Source organism: Nuphar pumila, chromosome 10 (assembly GCF_984573655.1).
Source record: "Nuphar pumila chromosome 10, dmNupPumi1.hap1.1, whole genome shotgun sequence".
Classification (NCBI taxonomy): domain Eukaryota; kingdom Viridiplantae; phylum Streptophyta; class Magnoliopsida; order Nymphaeales; family Nymphaeaceae; genus Nuphar; species Nuphar pumila.
In genome coordinates this window covers 96,196,583-96,215,726 of record NC_143258.1, presented here as the reverse complement: position 1 = coordinate 96,215,726, position 19,144 = coordinate 96,196,583, and the positions used below count along the sequence as shown (strand labels likewise).

Sequence of the window (19,144 nt, the reverse complement as noted above, 5' to 3'; positions counted from 1 at the left end):
AACATCACAGAAGATGGGAACTACATTGTGAGATCTGAAGAACGTTCAAGAACTAAATCTGCTGCTGATGACCAGGAGGCTTTGAAAATGTTCTGGAAGAATACAAAAATCTGCTGATGATGAAGAGGTATTCGTGGTTAAGAGTTGATTATACGACCAACTTCAAGCTCATTATGCATTATTAATGTAGAAATGCTTCAGAGGTACGGTCTAAGGTTATATCCTTTATTTGGTTATCGGAAATTAGCAAAGGCATCCTAGTTGAAGTAAGATGTTATTGTGTGCTTCTGAATCTCAAGTCCGTGGCCTTCTAGATGATGAAGCACGTCAACAGAAATTCCATGCTCTATTATCACTGCACCTGTAATAAGTCTCTCTTCTCTTAAGTGATCTTATCATCAAACCTACATTAAGCTTTTTGAGGGCACGGTACTTGACATCCAGTCCAGTTAGTACGCTGGTCCAGGGAGCATATAGTGGCCATTGTAAACCTTCATACTGTCAGAAATGTGATGCCCAGCGGTGCAGTTCTGTCTTGGCCAGTTGCAAGTTTGATAAGTTTTGTAGAACTGCCTTAACCCGTTTCTGTGAGGAATTTTGATGCCTATTTGCCGTATTTAACAAGATAGATGTTTGAAATGCACCTTTTAGTACTTAACCTAAATGGGTAATCATATGAATATTAATGTAATTACAACATGGAGAATGTTTTAGTTTACAGAATACCCATTGACCTGTCTTGCAACTTACACGATGCACAAAAGTACAACTCATTGACCTGTCAACGATGGGAGAGGCTTCTTATATATACAACACCAATCACAAATTGGGAAATGGGGAATCGGAAGCTCTCTTGTGGTAGGTTGTCACTCATAACTCAACACAGATCTGAGCACAAACTTATGCAGCCAAAGCATGCAAATGCAGCGCAGCACTGAGTAAATGCTATAGTGCAATCATCCATTGATCGTTTGAATGTACTTCCAACATCTGGACCGCAGCATGAGCAATTGCAGTCTCCAAGCACACTGAGGTTGCAACAATACAGTCCCTTGTCCGTGCTGTCTTTTAGTCCATGCCCTTCCTTGGACGTGACTGGGGTGTTGTTTTCAGTTGCAATGACATTGCCAAAGCCAACATGCAGGCCATGCACTAGGCAGGGATTGCCACCCTTGGTTTTAAGCAATTTCATCTTCTTCTCCTGTTGCATATGGGAAGTAACACCATGGGCACATTCCAATGATATGTTAAGAAAATCATGTAAGAAGTGCAGGAAAATAATTTTGTAGGAAAAGCGCACTAAAAATGTAAATTCCTTCATTATTCCTAAGGTTGTTTTGATCTTTCGAAAGGGTCTCTTACTTGCAGTCCAGATGTTACTGAGGTTTTCTTCTCACTTGTCTGTAACAATACCATCTGCGTGAATTCACAAGGGATGCTGCTTTGCATGCTAATTCTAGCAACCTGCAATATACAATGAGATTTGATGTAGTGAGTGTACAGATGTATTTAATTCTTCAAACATGGCTTACAAGAATAACACACTATTTGTTTTTAAGAAGAATGAAAACCCTCACCGAGAACCGGGTCACTTAATGGGCCCGCCTCCCTGTGAGGCAAAACTCCCGGCTGAGGACACCACCACCCAGCCTTACATGCCCCAACCATGTTGTCTTTTCAACAAATTCTGCACAAATTAGGACTCTAATCTGGTTATATGCTTTGTGCAGTGTGTGAACCTAACAACTTCATTCGGAGAAAGACAATTCCATTTTGGTTTAGGTCTCAAGGTAGGGTGACATGGACTGTGATGTTCCAAATGACTCAAATTGAATCAATGGTCACACCTTGCGGTTGGACCAATCTTGTTTTCTTGTGCCTGGGAATGATGATTCTGAATGGAAGACAATCCCAAATTAGATGATGCAGTGCACCTAAATCAGTCATGCTTACATCTTTTTAAGTGAATCTCTCTCATTTTCCCTAAGGCAATGACAGTTGTAACTAACCTGGTCCACCAATTGGCTGCTTCCAGAAAGCCATGCTTGAGTTGTTAGCATATCTATCTGTTGTTTTGCTGTAACCTGACAAGATATCAAGCCACTAAGAGTACATACTAGGAAATAAGGAAAAAGAAAAACCTGGTACTGAAGTAACTATTAAGTTCTATATATCTCTTTTTCTTTCCATAACAAGTTCTATATATCTCTTATGGAAGTAAATTTTCATGAAACTGATTTCTTATAGCAGCAACATCATGTCATCAATAGAAACAACACTTGTGGAAAAGGATGTAAAAAAATGGTAAACAATGGTCAAACAAAGATTTTGGGTGCTTGAACAATAAAAATGCTGTGCCTTAATGATTAATGCATTTAAGAAAAATCTTTATAAGGGGTGTTGAAGTATTTCTAAGCATTCAAGCATGCCTAGTAGTGCACCTTCTTCATGATATAATGAAAGTATCTAAAATGCCAAGATCGAGTTTGCTAACAAAATTTAAATGGTGCCCACAAGGGCTTCACTCATCTGGAAGGGGTGACTCATGAATGTCACCAAGCTAACAGGATGTCATGAGTTTGAAATCCACAGAGACGCGTCCTTTTCTGTGAGGACAAAGCTGGGTGAATTCTTGGTAGGCAAGGGAGACTTGGGATTTTACACTAATGAACTTGGTAAGTGAGGCGGTTTTTCCCCAGTTGTCAAAAAAAAAGGGTATAGTCCCAGTCCATCGAAATTGACATTTTGAAATTTGAAGGTATTTCATGATCATGCAACACCTGGAGAAACGCAAAATTTGAATTTGGCAGCTTACTTTGTCAAGAAGCCCCTTTGTTTTATTCACGTTCAAGTCAATCATCAACTCTCTCCCATCAGCCAGTAGGCCAGTAACTTCATGAGTATTTGGAAAGCTTCCACTGCATCTTCCTGATATGATAAGTGGGGACCCAAATGAAACATCTGGAAAAGGCATCGAGTACGCCTAGTCAAGAAACAAAGGTGAAAGGTATCCGTGAGTTCAATCAGAATGATAAAAAAACATGAGCATGAAACATATTAGGCATAAACTTAACACGATTCATGCTGGAACCCACTTATCTGTCTTAGAAAGACTCAACAGCAACAAATTGATATCTAAACAAAACTGTCCTTTATGCAACATGTAGAATTGAAGACTCCAATAAACATGAATGCATGTTCATTGAAGGTAGAGGATGTTAAATTGTATATACATATAATATATATATGTGTGTCTATATGTATACATACTTATGTATGTATACGTATATACATATGTATATATATGTATTGTATATATATTTGTATCTTGTAAACATTTTTATTCTTTTTGTTTCGTCAACCTAGAATTCACTAGGTTTGACTAGCCGTTAGAGCTAGTTCAACGGCTACAAATATAGCCATTGGAGTCCACCGACTATATTGGCCTCTCTGTTTGTATAAAGGGGGTGAACCCCCACATTCGTAAGCAATGCTTCTTGCATGTTTGTGAGCACAATAAAATATTATTTTTATATTTGAGCTATTTTTGTGTGTGCTCCCTTTATGGGATTTGTGAGTGTGCCCATAGAGACCACTTTAGTGATTGTCCATTTTGTTTTTTGGTGGACTTTTGCTTGTGATTAAAGGTTCTTTGGTTCTTTACATGGTATCAAAGTATGGTGGTGCTTACTCATTAGTGATTCACATTCAAGTGTTCGTGTGATCGTGTATTGCTCTCTGGAAGACTGACTTGGTTCTTTGGTTCGGGTGCTCGTTGATCCTACTCAAAGTTCGTGGTGTGGTGCTTGTGCACTCGCTCTTTCTACATCTATCTCTCTTCTCTCTCTATCTTTCTTCCCTTTGTAAGAATGAATGGGAAAGAAAGTGTCACCATCATACCCATTAAACGTAATGATACAAACTATGTAATGTGGCCTTCAATTATGAAGCACCATATTTGGGGAATAGGGTTGTGTGGATTAGTGGATGGATTCGACCTGGAGCCTAAACTATTTATCACTAAAGTGGAGAACGAGAAAAAAGTTCATCTTTCAGATGGTGAAAGAACTAAGGCTATAGTCAACTATGAGAAAAAATAGAAAGAGTGGAAAATGGGACATGCTAAGTTTATGTCTTGGCTCATTAATAATATCGATATCAAAAAATGCTCTAGTCTTGCGAGATTTGAGCATGCTAATATGGCTTAAGAATATCTCAAAAATATGTATTCCCTTAAAGATATTGCACATGTGTGCAACTTGCAAGACAAAGTTCAAACTATGACCCAAGATGACAAAAGCATTAAGGAGTATTACAATGAGTTATCCAAACTTTGCGAAGAGTTGACTCTTCAGAAACCAAAGTGACATAGTCCCAAAGATATTGAGCTCTGCAAAAAACAAGTTGATGCAAGACATTTCTATCAATTTATAAATGGTTTGAGATCCGAATTTGAGACCAGCAAATTGGCTATCCTTCATAGAGATTTTTTTTTCTCTATTATTGATAATATCGATGAGCTAAGTATAGAGGATAATAGGTTAAAAAGGCGTACCTCAAAAAATGAAGATGATTCGGTTCTAGCCATTTCTAGGTTAGGAAATTACACCCGCACATGCAATCCACCTCACCTCGGGAGACAAGGCAATGAGTATGATAATAAGAGAAAAATCATGTCACTATTGCCATGAACCGAGAGACATCGAGCCTCTATGTCACAAACTGAGAGAAGAGAAAAATGTGGGTTCAGTTGGACTACCTCAAGAGACCAAGGACGTTGAAGAGGTCTATGTCCCTGTTACAATTGGTGAAAGCTCTTCAACCTTTTATTAAAGGTTCATCTTCTTCAACCGGAGTTGCGGTTTAATCCAATTCCACTCCTGGTAAGTCTCGTTGGCTTCTTGATTCTGGTGCATCTTTTCACATGACTCCAAATCATGATATTTTATTTGAATATCATACCAACTCAAGTGTGTCAAATATTTCCATTGTCGATTGTACTTCTCTTAAAATCAAAAGAGTAGGAAGTTTTGAGAAAAATCTTTCAAACACAAAAAGTTTTTTTATTCAAAAAATTAGATACATTCCCAAATTAAATTTAAATCTTCTATTTGTTTCACAAATATTCGTCTATGGTTGTAATATCTCCTCAGATGTTGGGTGCATGATCGCCAGTCATGGAAGTTGATTGGGCAAGGCCATAGAGAATGATGTCTCTATTATATGTATTTTTTGGCGATACCCAAAGATATTTTTTGTTGTAATGTCCAAAAATTAGGTTTAGATTTGTGGCATAGAAGATTAAGACATCTAAATGTATCCAAAATTCAATATTTTTCAAATTAATTTTTTTTTTGTAATATTAATGACTTTACTTGTGATGATTTTATTCTTAGAAAAATTAAGAGATTACCATTTAATGATAAAACTTTTATTTTATCTAGACCACTTGAGTTAGTTCATTAGAATGTTTGGGGTCCAACACCAATTATATCAAAAGGTGGATATGCATATTATGTGATATTTGTGGATGACTTAACTAGATATACTTTGATTTACTTAAACATAAATATGAAGTCTTCTTACATTTTAAAAACTTTTATAACTTAGTTAAAAATAGATTTAATAACGATATTTTCATATTTCGTATATTGTAAAAACTTCAAGAACTTTGCTTGTTGCTAGTATGTTCCTAAGGTTTTTTTGGCAGAAGTAATTTTGATTGTTGTTTCTTATAAACAAAATGTCATCCTCATCTTTACAAAATATCTCCCCGATTGAAAAACTCTTTAAACTCACTACCAAATATTCTAGATTAAGAGTTTTTTGTTGCAAATGCTTTGTTTTAACCGATAAAAATGATAAATTTTCACCTAGAGCTATCTCTTGTGCATTCTTTGGTTATAGTGACAACAAAAAAGAATATAAGTGTTATGATTCTAAGAATGAAAAATTATATATTTCAAGAAATGTAACCTCTTTGAAAAAGGAAAATTTAATGATTGTGATTGTGAGTATGATCTTGAGAATGTTAATGAATCAAGGGATATAGTATCTCTTGAAGAATAATTCCATGATGATCAAACTTGTGTGGCAATATTCTAGACGTGAGGATAAAAAACCTCCATGCACACTTGAAAAGTTTTCTAAATTTGAAAGTGAAGATGAACTGCAAAATATGAGATCATTTAGAAAATCAAAACCTCCATTGAAATTTGTATCCTATGACTCATTTTCTTCAAAATACCAAGTATGCATAGCCTTGATTCATTCTTATATAGAACCTTTATCTTATGCTTAAGCCAAAGAAAAATTTGAATCGGTTAAATCCATGAAAGTAAAATTAGAAGCATTAAAAAAGACTAAAACTTGGACTCTTCAAAAAACCTCCCCACAAGGAAAGAAACTCATAGGTTGTAGGTAGGCATACAAGGTAAAAACTAAGATTGATAGGACTCTTTAGAAATATAAAGCTAGATTAGTTGTCAAAGGGTATTCACAAGAATACAACATGGATTACAAAGAAACTTTTGTCCCTGTTGCCCACATGACCACTATTAGAACCCTCATAGTAGTTGCTTTACTTAAAAATTGGTTAATATATCAAATGAATGTTAAAAATGCTTTTCTTAATGAAAATCTTATGAAAGAAGTGTACATTAAGGCACCCCCAGGTATGAACATTCCTCAAGGGAAGACTCTTCACCTATAAAAAACACTGTATGGTTTGAAACAAGCACCAAAAACTTGGTATGATAGACTTAGTAGAGTTATGCTTGATATTGGTTTTAGATCTTGTTTGACTGACACTGCTTTGTTTGTTAAGAAATCTGATGCAGGTACAAATATTTTTGTCTTCTATGTTGACATGATTATCACTGGAGGGGACAAATAAAGAGTTGAAAATATTAAAAAGATTCTTAAAATTAATTTTGAAATGACTGATTTGGGTTTTATAAGATACTTTCTAGGGATAGAAGTTGCTTATTCCTCTAGAGGATATTTATTATTTTAATCTAAATTGATATTATTCTCAAGTTTGGAATCATGGATGATAAGATGATTAATAGTCCCAAAGTTATAAATGTCAAAAAAAAAATGATGATGGAGAGCCTCTTGACGACCCAACACCTTATCAAAAACTTATTGAAGATCTCTCTTAACGCATGTTCGCACAACTAGTCAATTTCAACATACTCTCACGTCTGTTCACATGGGAGTTGTTTGCGTATCATTAGATATCTTACAAATTCTATTTCTAGAGGTTTGTTTATGTTTTCTTTGTTTGCATTAGACTTTATTGCTTATCCTGATGCAAATTGGGGAGGTGACCCAACAATAGGCACTCAACCACGGTTTTTTGTGTTTTCTAAGATGAATTTCTAATCTCGTGGTGGTACAAAAAACAATAGAATGTTCTATTTCTTCAACGTAAGCCAAATACTAGGTCATGACCACTACTACAATGGAGGTAATATGACTGAGAAGACTGTTGGCTGATATGGAAGTTTAAATACAAAGAGCTTCAAAGATGTATTGTGACAATAAGAGTGCTATCTACATCACCAACAATCATACGTTTCATGAGAGAACAAAGCACATCGAAATAGATTGTCAATATGTACGAGAGGAATATCTTTAAGGCAATATTGATCTGCCTTATATCACATGTGTACCAATTGGCAGACTTCTTCACCAAACCTCTCTCTGCTCTTAGATTTCACTTTCTTCCTAGCAAACTTTCGATTATTTTACCATAAGTTTGAAGGGGAGTGTTAAATTGTGTATATATATATTTTATATCTTATAAACATTTTTTGTTTTTTTTTTATTTTTATTCTTTTTGTTTAGTCAACCTAGAGTTGACTACGTTTGACTAGTCGTTGGAGCTAGTCCAATGGCTACAAATATAGACGTTGGACTAGCTCCAACAACAATATTGGCCTCTCTTGTTTGCATATAAAGGGGGTGAATCCCCTCATTTGTAAGCAATTCTTGTTGCATGTTTATGAGAACAATAAAATATTATTTTTATATTTGAGCCTTCTTTGTGGGATTTGTGAGTGTGTCCATAGAGACAGCTTTAGTGCTTGTCCATTTTGGTTTTTGGTAGACTTTTGCTTGTGATCGAAAGCTCTTTGGTTCTTTACAGAGGATGTTTCTTTAACACAAAAACTATTAGTTGAAAAATAGTGTTCTGAAAAATGACAAGACAATGAGTTACAAAACTTGAGATGGAAATCTAGTGAAACTTGTGAACAAAGGAAATCACCAGGAAGGCATCTCTAACACATAAAATGAATATTTTGTTTCTTGAAGAAAATTCACAATATTTCACTAAAAAAGGCAATAGACTTATGCAAAGCACAGAGTAATCAGATTTTAACCACCATATCAGACAGTCATCAAGAGTAGATGAAAAAATCACATGAACTGCAAGAAGCAATCCATTTTTGGGAAGAACACTATTCTAGGGGCTGAAAGTACAGGTGATGCAAATGACTTTGCTCTCAGCTGTACAGTAACACAAAAGGTTATTGAGTTATACTGATGCCTTTCATTACTTGGCAAAAAAATTGCTGCTGGCTTTAGGACAATACCAAAACCCACAAACAGTTACAGGCTACAGCAAGTGGAATCTGGTGAATAACAAAGATGTATTTAGTGCATTTTGAAAAATGTGCTGCTTTTAGTTGGACAGTTCATGGTAATATTTGGACTTTTTATGATACACCCTGGATTATTTTGATCGTTCTCCATGAACATAATGGAATTGACAGAAGAAACTGGATAAATAGCAGATATAACAAAAGAACAGAGAAGGAACATACCTCCAGTCCATCTAGGTAGTTGAGAGTGTTGATGGTGATGTCAGTGAGCAAAGGAGAGGAGGCCACATCAAAAAATCTCTCCATTTGCAAGTTGATAGTATCTAGGCATAATAAGAAAGGCACAATCAAAACTCTGAAATCCAATAAGAGAGTTTTCAATATGAAATTTTTTTTGCAATACATTGATTGAGAAAAACATTAAGAATATAGATTGGCTACCCAGGGATTGGAGTACAAATATAAGAATTATAATTTAGAAATACTTAGTAGGAAGCCAAAAACAAAAGAACATGTAATCATTAAACACACACACACACACATTCTCTCTCTCACATATAATGTACATGCTGTGGATATGGAGTCCATTTCATCGCAAATAGGGAAGAGGTGGTATTTTGGTACTCCAAGCTACAGGTGCAATATGTGGAGATTTAATACTCAATGTGGTTTGAGAAGCCACACTTAAGGTACACTGTTAACATAAGACTGAATTTTTGCAATGGACATTTCTATCCATTGTCAGTGTTCCATGCCCTTTGTCATGAAATGGCACGGATCCCAATGCACTCCACAATGAACTCCAAGAATCAAAATATAATACATTTGCACAAAAAAACATAAGAACTAAAATGAAACACATGGAATGTTAATGAATAACATCATTAATAAAGAACATTAAAAAAATACAAAAGAAAAATACATTTAATCCTCACTACAATACACTCCAAACACACAAAACCCTGCACTCTCTCAAGTTACAATGCACACACTCACCCCAATTTATACAGAAGAAAGAGAGGAGAGAAGGTCCTCTCAAGTAAGAGAGAGGGACCTCCCAATGGCCATAATTCTAGCCGTTTGGAGCAAGTCAATTGTTTGACTTGGTCCCAATAATATATATATATATATATATATATATATATATATATACACACACAAAGGATACATTAATCTTAACACCCCCCCTCAAACTTACAGTGACTTAAGTTTGTAATTACAAAAGATGTCTTCATTTGGCTTATCGAGTTCTTTCATTTGATGCTTCTTTAAAGGGTGCTCAATCATATGGTCCATTAGAGAGAGGATCTTCAATATCATCAATTCTTGAAAACTTATAAATAGAGCTAACAAAACATCCCAACTATACACATATATTTCAAAAGATAACTATGTATATTATGGAGAGAAGATGGCAGCACACCAAAAATATTTAATAAGCCAATTTAATGTAAGGTAGAAAAAATTATTAATTTTTCAGAACACAATAGTCATTGAGAGTCTTACTTCAATCGATAATTTTTAAGAAATCATAGTTCTTAATTCATAAGAGAACATAATTGCATATAAAAGGAAAGAAATGCATGTACAAAATATTTCAAAGATAAGCTCATAAATCATTAATTACTTTAAGAAAACATGCATTGTTCAAAATCAATACACATATATTTATCGTGAAAAACATATGAATGCATAAAAAGCATGAAATATGGATTTTTCAAACAAACATCAATAACATCATAAAATCCCATAAAGGAGAGTAAATTTTCGAGTAGATAGATTTTCTTTTGAGAACAAAATATTTTTATGAAGCGGAAGATATAAAGATTCGAATCATTCAATAAAAGATCAAGACAAGACAAGCATGACTGAACATGAATTAATCAACTATTTCATTTCTAGAAACAATGTTAACCATACAACTAATGTATATGAATGAACCATGCAATAGTTTAGAATCAACGAGAAAGTCACTTATGGACTAATTTTAAGAAAATCTTTCAAGAGATAACAACTTACAACAAGTATGAAGAGATTTAAAATCTCACAAATATCAGAAAACATTTAGACCAAGAAATCTCATAATGGAGATACACACCAACAACTCATAAGGAGAGTCACAGGTAAAAAATAAGAAATATTCCATTAACATATGCTTAGAAAAGCATTAATTAGATTTATGCAAATCACACAAGACAATCAATCATGGAATAAATTTAAAATATCCTTGATCATGCAATTAAAGTGTATTTAATGCAAGATGCATAAAAATATTTCAATAACCATTTCCCATATAAAAGCAAATGAGTTTAGACAATTTACAAAGAGATTTAAAAAACACAATGAATGATATTGGCAAATCAAGCAAGACAATCAATCACGGAATAAATTTAAAATATCCTTGATCATGCAATTAAAGTGTATTTAATGCAAGATGCATGAAAATATTTTAATAACCATTTCCCATATAAAAGCAAATGAGTTTAGAAAATTTACAAAGAGATTTAAAAATCACAATGAATGATATTGGCAAATCTTAACACTAGTTCGATCACCATCCTCAAAAATCAAGTATATTAGCTACTAGAACAAGAGCATAACTACAATGCCACTAAAGGGCTAAAAATCACACAAAGTGTGAATAAATATTTGTCTACATATAATGACACTCAAAACAAGTGTATCAACGACTAGAACAAGATCATAACCACAATGCTACTAATGGGCTAAAAACATACAAAATTGTGAATAAATATCTCTTGTCTATATATAATGACACTCAAAAAAATTATATCAACGACTAGAACAAGAGCATAATCACAATGTCACTAATGGGCTAAACCAGAGTTACCGAAAGCACTAATAGGTTAGGGGAAGCAAGCTTCCCCGAAATGCCCTTCAAAAGTGCGAAACGCGGTGCTTCCGAAATGTGCAGGGAAGTGCATGATTCAATTAGGAAGCGCATATCCTTTTAAAGGGAAACACGCTTTGAGCGAGCGAGTTATTTAAAAAAAATTAAAATCGATGGACAATTTTTCCCTTTTTTTAAACTTTTTTTTACCAAAAAAATTAAAAGAAAAAAGTTTGTTAATGAGGGAAAAATGGGAATTTTTGAAAAACCGTGAATAAAAAAAAATCGAGAGGGCCAATTGCTAGGGTTTTTCTTTTTCACCCATAAGGCTGTCCTCTGACTCCCTCTTGAAAAAGGTGAAAAGGATCTGAGACCCAGGACCCGACCCGAGTCGACCCGATCCATGTAATGTAAAGATTGTGTACAAAGTATACGTTTACTCTTAATCGGGTCTGGATACACCAGACCCGGATCCATATCTATGTAAAGTTATAAATGTATTCTTTTAGGTCACGATTTCATACAGAAATCGTGACAGCCGCAGACCCATTCTTGCATTTCGTCTCTTCGTCTCTCTCTCTCTCTCCCTCTCTCTCTCTCTCTCTTTCTCAATGCAGGTACGGGTGGTGGATTTCTAACATGGTATCAGAGCAGTGTTGAAGCCTGGCCTGAGATCGCATTCTCGTCTGCGTGCGTTTTCTTCCTCCTTTCCTACGTGTTCTTCAGTTCCGGTAAGATCGATAACGTCTCCTTCTTCTCTTCCGTCAACATCTCCTCTTTTCTTCCTTGTTCTTTAAGATCTGATTCTCTCTGTAATCAAAGTGGACTTTCAGTTGGATTTGCCGACGTGAAGAAATGCATACCAGTTTTCCCTCCCTCAATCTGAATATTTTATTTGCTGAAGTTAATACTTGTGCTATTTTTGTTTGCATAAAATTCTTCTCTCGTTCTTCCCTCTTCTGAATTTTTTCTGTGTATCCTGTTCACGTGAATCCAGACCGTGAAAAACGAGGGGTTGTATTTCACGTGAATTGTTGAAATCGATTCACGTGAAACATCAGACCAATCGTGTGCCTTATTTCATTTTCTGTTTGACATTGCCTGCTTGTCTCCCTTTACTGTTGTCATCTGCTTGATCTCCCTTTGTCTAATCCCTTTCACGCATCCATTTCTACATATTCAAATATATATTTGCCGTGTAGTTTTTTTATTGCTACTCGTTTGAAAATATATCTAACGTGGAAAAGTTCTTTTAATATCAGTTTTCTGGAGAGCATAGAAAAAGGTTCAGTCTCTCTATTCTTATTCTCTGAATCTGCCAGCCGCAAAAAAAAAAAGGTCGAGCATTTCGTGAACACTCTTGCTGAAATCCACTCTATGGATCCCTATTCCCTTCAATCAAATATTTCTTCAAGTTTTCTCAACCAACTCATTTATGAAAAGTTGAATACTTCAAACTTCTTGATTTGGAAGAGACAAATCATTCCCTTTATAAGGAGCCAAGGTCTCTTAGGTCACTTGGATGGAACCATCCCTGTTCCACCAGAATTTGTTTAGAGAGAAGAGAAAGATGATCAAGGTGCGAGTTCGATCGTATATGTCAAAAATATAGAATTTCTCAATTGGGAAAGGAAAGATCAATCTGTTGTTGCATACATCACCTCAACCCTGTCTCAAGAGGTCCTTGTTGCCATTCCCGACAATTGTACAACATTGCAACTCTGGGAGCGACTGGTCTAGACGTATTCACGGGTTTCACAAGCCAGGATGGTTTTTCTAAAAAGGGAATTTCAGGTGCTAAGAAAAGATTCCATGACCATCATGGAATATTTGAATAAGATGAAGACCATCACAGATCAGCTTGCAGTTATAGGATGTGTCGTTAGTGACAATGACATGGTGCAACAAACTCTGAGCGGATTGGGATCTGACTACAATATGATAGTCACTTCACTATTGTGCCTTCCTGTTCTTCCTACCTTTGATGAGCTACAAGCCAAATTGATCCAGTACGAAATGACTCTGAAGGGATTCTTTGAAGAAACTCACATTCACCCAAATTCTCAAGAAGTTTTTGCCACAGGAGTGACTTATGGTAGAGGACGGGGACAAGGAGGACAAGGGCGAAGTGGACACGGAGGGCGTGGTCTGCTTCCCACTCTAAACATGTTAGCTCATGCGCAGGGATCAAGATCCATCCCTACTTGCTTCCTTTGTAAAAAAAGGGGGCATATCAAGGCAAATTGCTGACATAATCCAGAGAATAAAGGAAAGGGTCCACAAACGGAAACCAAAAGAAAGTTCACAAATACCAGAGACAGTGGAGAGATTAAAGATCTGTTGATATCTGCCTTATCAGAGTTGAAATTAAGGCAGAGCGATGAAGGCACTTGGCTTGTTGACTCAGGGGCAACAACTCATATGACAGGTGATGCAGGTAAAATTTCTAACCCTATTGCTTATTTTGGAAAAAGTAAGATTGTCACTGGAGATGGATCCCACCATCTTGTTTCTCATGTTGGAAAAACTATCATCCCCATGCCATATTCCACTCTTACTCTTTCTGACGTTCTTCATGCTCCTGACATCAAGAAAAATATTGTCTCTGTTTCCAAACTTATTGATGATAATAATGCTTCAGTTGAATTCACTCCCTTGTCTGTGCAGGTCAAGGACCTACACACGAGGGAAACATTCGCTGAAGGAAAGAGACGAGGCAATGTGTATGTCTTTGAAGAAGCTCCATGTCATGTTGTTCGCCCTGTTCATCTGAATTCGAAGCCTTCATTAGAGTCATGTTCATCCTCTTATGCTAATGTTTTTAGTATTTCTGAATGTAATAAGCCATTTTTGTAGCATAGTCGATTAGGACATTATGGGAGTCATTTTATTAAAAAACCTGTCTCTAATAATCTTATTCCAAAAGAAAGTCTCAATGGGAATGAGAGCAGTCATAAGTGTTCCAGTTGTCTTTCATGCAAGAGTCATGTATTGCCTTTCCATTTCATTAATAAGAGAGCTTCAAAACCTTTTGAGATAATTTGTTCTGATGTATGGGGACCCGCCCCAATTGCCTTTGGATCCGGGAGCAGATACTATCTAATCTTTGTTGATAACTATTCTCGATACACTTGAATATATTTCATAAAAAATAAGTCAGAAGTCTTCTCTTTGTTTCAAAGTTTTCTTTCCTTGGTCAAAAACCAATTTTCTGAGTCCATTCAATTTTTTCAATGTGATGGAGTTGGGGAATTCTCATCCCGTGATTTTATTTCCTTTCTCCAAAATAACAGAATAGGAAGAAGGGTGTTCTACCCTGACACCCCTCAAAAAAATGGGATTGCTGAACGAAAACATAGGCATATCGTTGAAAGTGCCATGAGCATGCTTCATGACAGTAATCTTCCCATCAACCTATGGACAAAAGTTTTCCATTCTGCCGTACATGTGATAAAGACTACCTATGGTTGTTCTGGAAAATAAGTCTCCTTATCACTGTCTTTTTGGAGCTCATCCTAGTTATCATGATCTGCGTGTTTTTGGATGTGTTTGTTATGTGCATATTGATCAGTCCCTGAGAAACAAGTTTCAAGACAAGACCAAGAAGTGTAGGTTTGTGGGATATGCAGATGACTATAAAGGATATAGATGTTATGATCTCATCAACAAACGCATCAGAACCTCAAGAAATGTTGTCTTTGATGAACAAAATTTTGATCGCGAAGCTGACGCAACGAACATGTCAACTGAAGTTTACTATCCTTGGCTGAGTTCAGAACTTTTTGCTAGCCCCAATGAAGTGTGTTCCTCAGATTGTGTGCAACAAAAAGAGATGTTTGAGAACACTGGGATGTTGGGATCACATAATACAGAGGAAGTACCAGGTAGATACAAAGGCATTGTCTATTCCAGACAGAGACCGATAGCATCAAGTCATTCAGATCATGTCTCAGTCACCAATCCAACTCCTCATACTCTTGAGGTCAGAAAATCAAACCGCATACGACATCCTATTGACAGGTGGGTCAGCTATAAAAAATTTTCCTTGGATCTTCAACTCTTTTTAACTGCCCTCAATAAGGAAGATGAGCCCATTATGTAGTATCAGGCAGTCACTTCTACCAAATGGGTAGAAGCAATGAATGATGAAATGCAAGCCTTGCATGAATGTGGAACCTGGGAAGTTGTTCCCAGACCACCTGACAAAAATGTTGTCGGATGTAAATGGGTCTATAAAATAAAGTACAAGCTAGATGAAACCATTGAACGATATAAGGCAAGGCTTGTGGCAAAAGGATTCACTCAAGAAGCAGGGCAAGACTATGATGAGACCTTTAGTCCGGTTGTAAGAATGGGAACAATTCGAATTATTATTTCTCTGGCTGTTGAACATGAATGGAAGTTGAGTCAGCTTGATGTGAAAAATGCATTCTTGCATGGAGATTTGAAGGAGGAAGTATACATGGAGCAACCTCCTGGATATCAAGAACAAAATTGTAAAACCCATGTGTGCAGGTTAAACAGGGCTATCTATGGTCTGAAGCAAGCATCTCGCTCTTGGTTTGATAGCTTCTCGCTAGAGATTTAGAAACATGGATTTTCACATTCCATGCTAGACCACTCATTATTTATTTTTAAAAATCAGGCTGTGACCACTCTATTATTAATTTATATCGATGATATTATCATCACAGGAAACTTTGCAGCCCACATTAAAGAAGTCAAAGACTTACTAGGTTAGAGGATCAAAATGAAAGATCTTGGAGTTCTATGTTGTTTTCTTGGCGTAGAAGTTAATAACCAGGCTCATGGCTTGACACTCACTCAGCATAAGTACACCGTAGACGTTCTCAGCAAGGCAGGCATGAAAGGCTGCAAACCTCTAGGAACTCCGAGTGCGCTTCATCAGAAACTTAGCGCTGACGATGGAGATTTGTGTGATGACCCCACCAAGTATCGAAGCATAATAGTTATGTTACAGTACCTCACATTCACTAGACCTGACATCGTTTATTCAATCAATCATCTCAATTTATGCATGCGCCACGTACTGGACATATGGAAGCCGTCAAGAGAAACATTAGATATCTGAAAGGGACTATTGGGGATGGATTGATATATTCACCACAGTCATATGGCAAAGATGAGCACGAACTTACTGTATATTGTGATGCTGACTGGGCAGAAGATCCTGACAAACGAAGATCTATATCAGGATATTGTGCCTTCATTGGAAGAAATTTAGTCTCTTGGAGCAATAGAAAACAAAAGGCTATCGCTAGATCAAGCACTGAGGCTGAATATAGATCCATGGCTGTTGCTGCTGCCGAAGTCACATGGATCAAGCATCTACTAACTGAAGTAGGAGAAAAGATCTCCCACACTACCTTGCTATGTGACAACCAAAGTGCTATCAACATGTCATTCAATCCCGTACATCACAGTCGTGCTAAGCACATTGAGATTGACCAACACTTTGTGAGACAGAAGGTTGAAGAAAAAGAGATTGAGCATGAATTCATCAGTACTGAAAGGCAAGTTGCAGACATATTTACCAAGGGTTAACCAAGGATCGTTTTTGGATGCTTAAAGGCAAGTTGTTCATGGTCCAAAACCATGATCAACTTGAGGGGGGGTGAAAAAGGTGAAAAGGATCCGAGACCCGGGACCCGACCCGAGTCGACCCGATCCATGTAATGTAAAGATTGTGTACAGAGTATACGTTTACTCTTAATCGGGCCTGGATACACCAGACCCGGATCCATATCTATGTAAAGTAAAGTTATAAATGTATTCTTTTAGGTCACGATTTCATACAGAAATCGTGACAGCCGCAGACCCATTCTTGCATTTCGTCTCTTCGTCTCTCTCTCTCTCTCTCTCTCTTTCTCAATGCAGGTACGGGTGGTGGATTTCTAACACCTCTCTCTCTCTCTCAAGTTTTTGCTTTTCGGCCACTGATCGACGACCTCCATCGACCGACGATGAGGATGTTTAGTTACGTCCCATTTTCCTTTCTCTCTGACTCTCCTCTCGCTCTCTCTATCTCTTCTCTCACTCGCTCTCTCACGATCCCGAGAGCTCACTGTCTCGCTACTCGCACGATCCCTCTCCTCTTGCTCTCTCTATCTCTCCATCTCTTCTCTCACTCACTCTCACGCTCTCTCGCACGATCCCAAGAGCTCACTGTCTAGCTACTCGCAGAATCCCTCTCCTCTCGCTCTCTCTATCGCTCCCATCTCTTCTCTCACGCTCTCTCGCACGATCCCAAGAGCTCACTGTCTCGCTGCTTGCACGATCCCTCTCCTCTTGCTCTCTCTATCTCTCCATCTCTTCTCTCACTCAGTTCACTTCATTGTTCAAAGGATACGGATGAAGCAATAGGCAGATTTTTTAGGGATTCAGTTGGGGATATGAAATCCAGGATTGCTTGGCATTTTCTACCTCCTTTTTTTATAGAAAGTTTCTTTTTCTTTGCCATTTCCCTTTGTTATCTGGATTTTTACACGTTCTTTCTTACTTTTACTTTTCAATTTGTGGGCTGGTCTGGTCGTGCTTGATTGCTTGGAGAAGCTCACATATTCAACCTTTTTCATCTATGCAGTTATAAAATTACACAATTCCATGCATAATACTTTTGATTTTGAAGGTATTATCTTTTATTATGCAGTTATAAAATCACACAATTTCAGAGAACATTAAATCCTGTGTTTCAGTACCAATTCTTGGGGATGTGTTAGATTAGTTAATTCAGTTGGGCTGGGTCTGCATCATTGCCTGCAATTTCACGATTACTATTGGATTCTGCCGAGAATTATGTTTTGTTCCCTGTTTCAGGCTATTTTGTCATTGCTGCATTTAGTTGGAGTGATGCAGTATGCAGACACTGGCTAGAGGGAATGATAGGTTGATCGGGTTCTCCTTTTCCTTTTCTGTGCGAATACAGAGATAGTGGCTTGCTCTGTTTTAATAAAAAATTAGTGATGATTCTTTCTTTTATTTTTCCTGTAAAATGTCAAGGCAACAATGTGAATATGGTATACCATACTTTTCAACTACCAATGAAATGTCATGCATCCTTTAAGACAGGGAACATTCTATTAATGATATATAATTGAATGAATAAAGAACAAATATGGCCTTCTCTCATTTTTTTTAGAGTAAAGTCAAAAGAATTAAATTGCATAAAAGACTGTCCAAAGAACAGGGGAATAAAGTCCAACCTCCACTGTCAAAACATTATGTGAACCAAACTATGAAAGATAGTTTGCGTGTTTTCCTTTTACGCTGTTTGTTTTCCATTTATAGAAATTGCCAAAAATTCTTTGAGATAGTATACAGGGAAAGAATGACAATGGTAGAAGATTAGGAGCCAAATAAAAACTATGGAATGCACGTGCAGTGCATATATATGCAGGGTTCCCTTTTACAACATGATTCGTTGTATAAATTTTTCTAGCCAACAACAATTTGAAAGATTATTAACAATCATCTGCGTAAATAATCTCATTGATGGCACGTATTTCCAATTCTTTCTCACAAGTTTGTTGCTTTTAAATAATGGTCATCGCAGCATTCTCCAGAGTGTTTTTTTTGTAGCTTGCATTAATGCAAAATATTTATTTTTTTGTTTTAGTAATTGGTAGATTATGAGAGTATTGATTTGTTTTCTTCACTCCCCATC

At 36.5% G+C, this 19,144-nt stretch overlaps 1 protein-coding gene across 2 annotated transcripts in view; it reads right to left on the bottom strand.

Annotated features, from left to right (window-relative positions):
• Positions 1 to 632: 632 nt before the first annotated feature.
• LOC149827466 (inter-alpha-trypsin inhibitor heavy chain-like protein) overlaps positions 633 to 19,144 on the bottom strand; it is a 76,094-nt gene continuing 57,582 nt past the window's right edge. Inside the window, exons 9-13 of one of the 2 annotated variants that reach the window (XM_090019383.1) lie at positions 8,832 to 8,932; positions 2,816 to 2,983; positions 2,010 to 2,084; positions 1,363 to 1,464; positions 633 to 1,201 (exon numbers count right to left, since the gene is read on the bottom strand). In XM_090019383.1, the coding sequence (XP_089875509.1) occupies positions 878 to 1,201; positions 1,363 to 1,464; positions 2,010 to 2,084; positions 2,816 to 2,983; positions 8,832 to 8,932 (770 nt within the window). In that variant the 3' untranslated portion in view covers positions 633 to 877. The remainder of the gene's footprint in view (positions 1,202 to 1,362; positions 1,465 to 2,009; positions 2,085 to 2,815; positions 2,984 to 8,831; positions 8,933 to 19,144) is intronic. The other variant, XM_090019384.1, reaches the window with a different exon arrangement.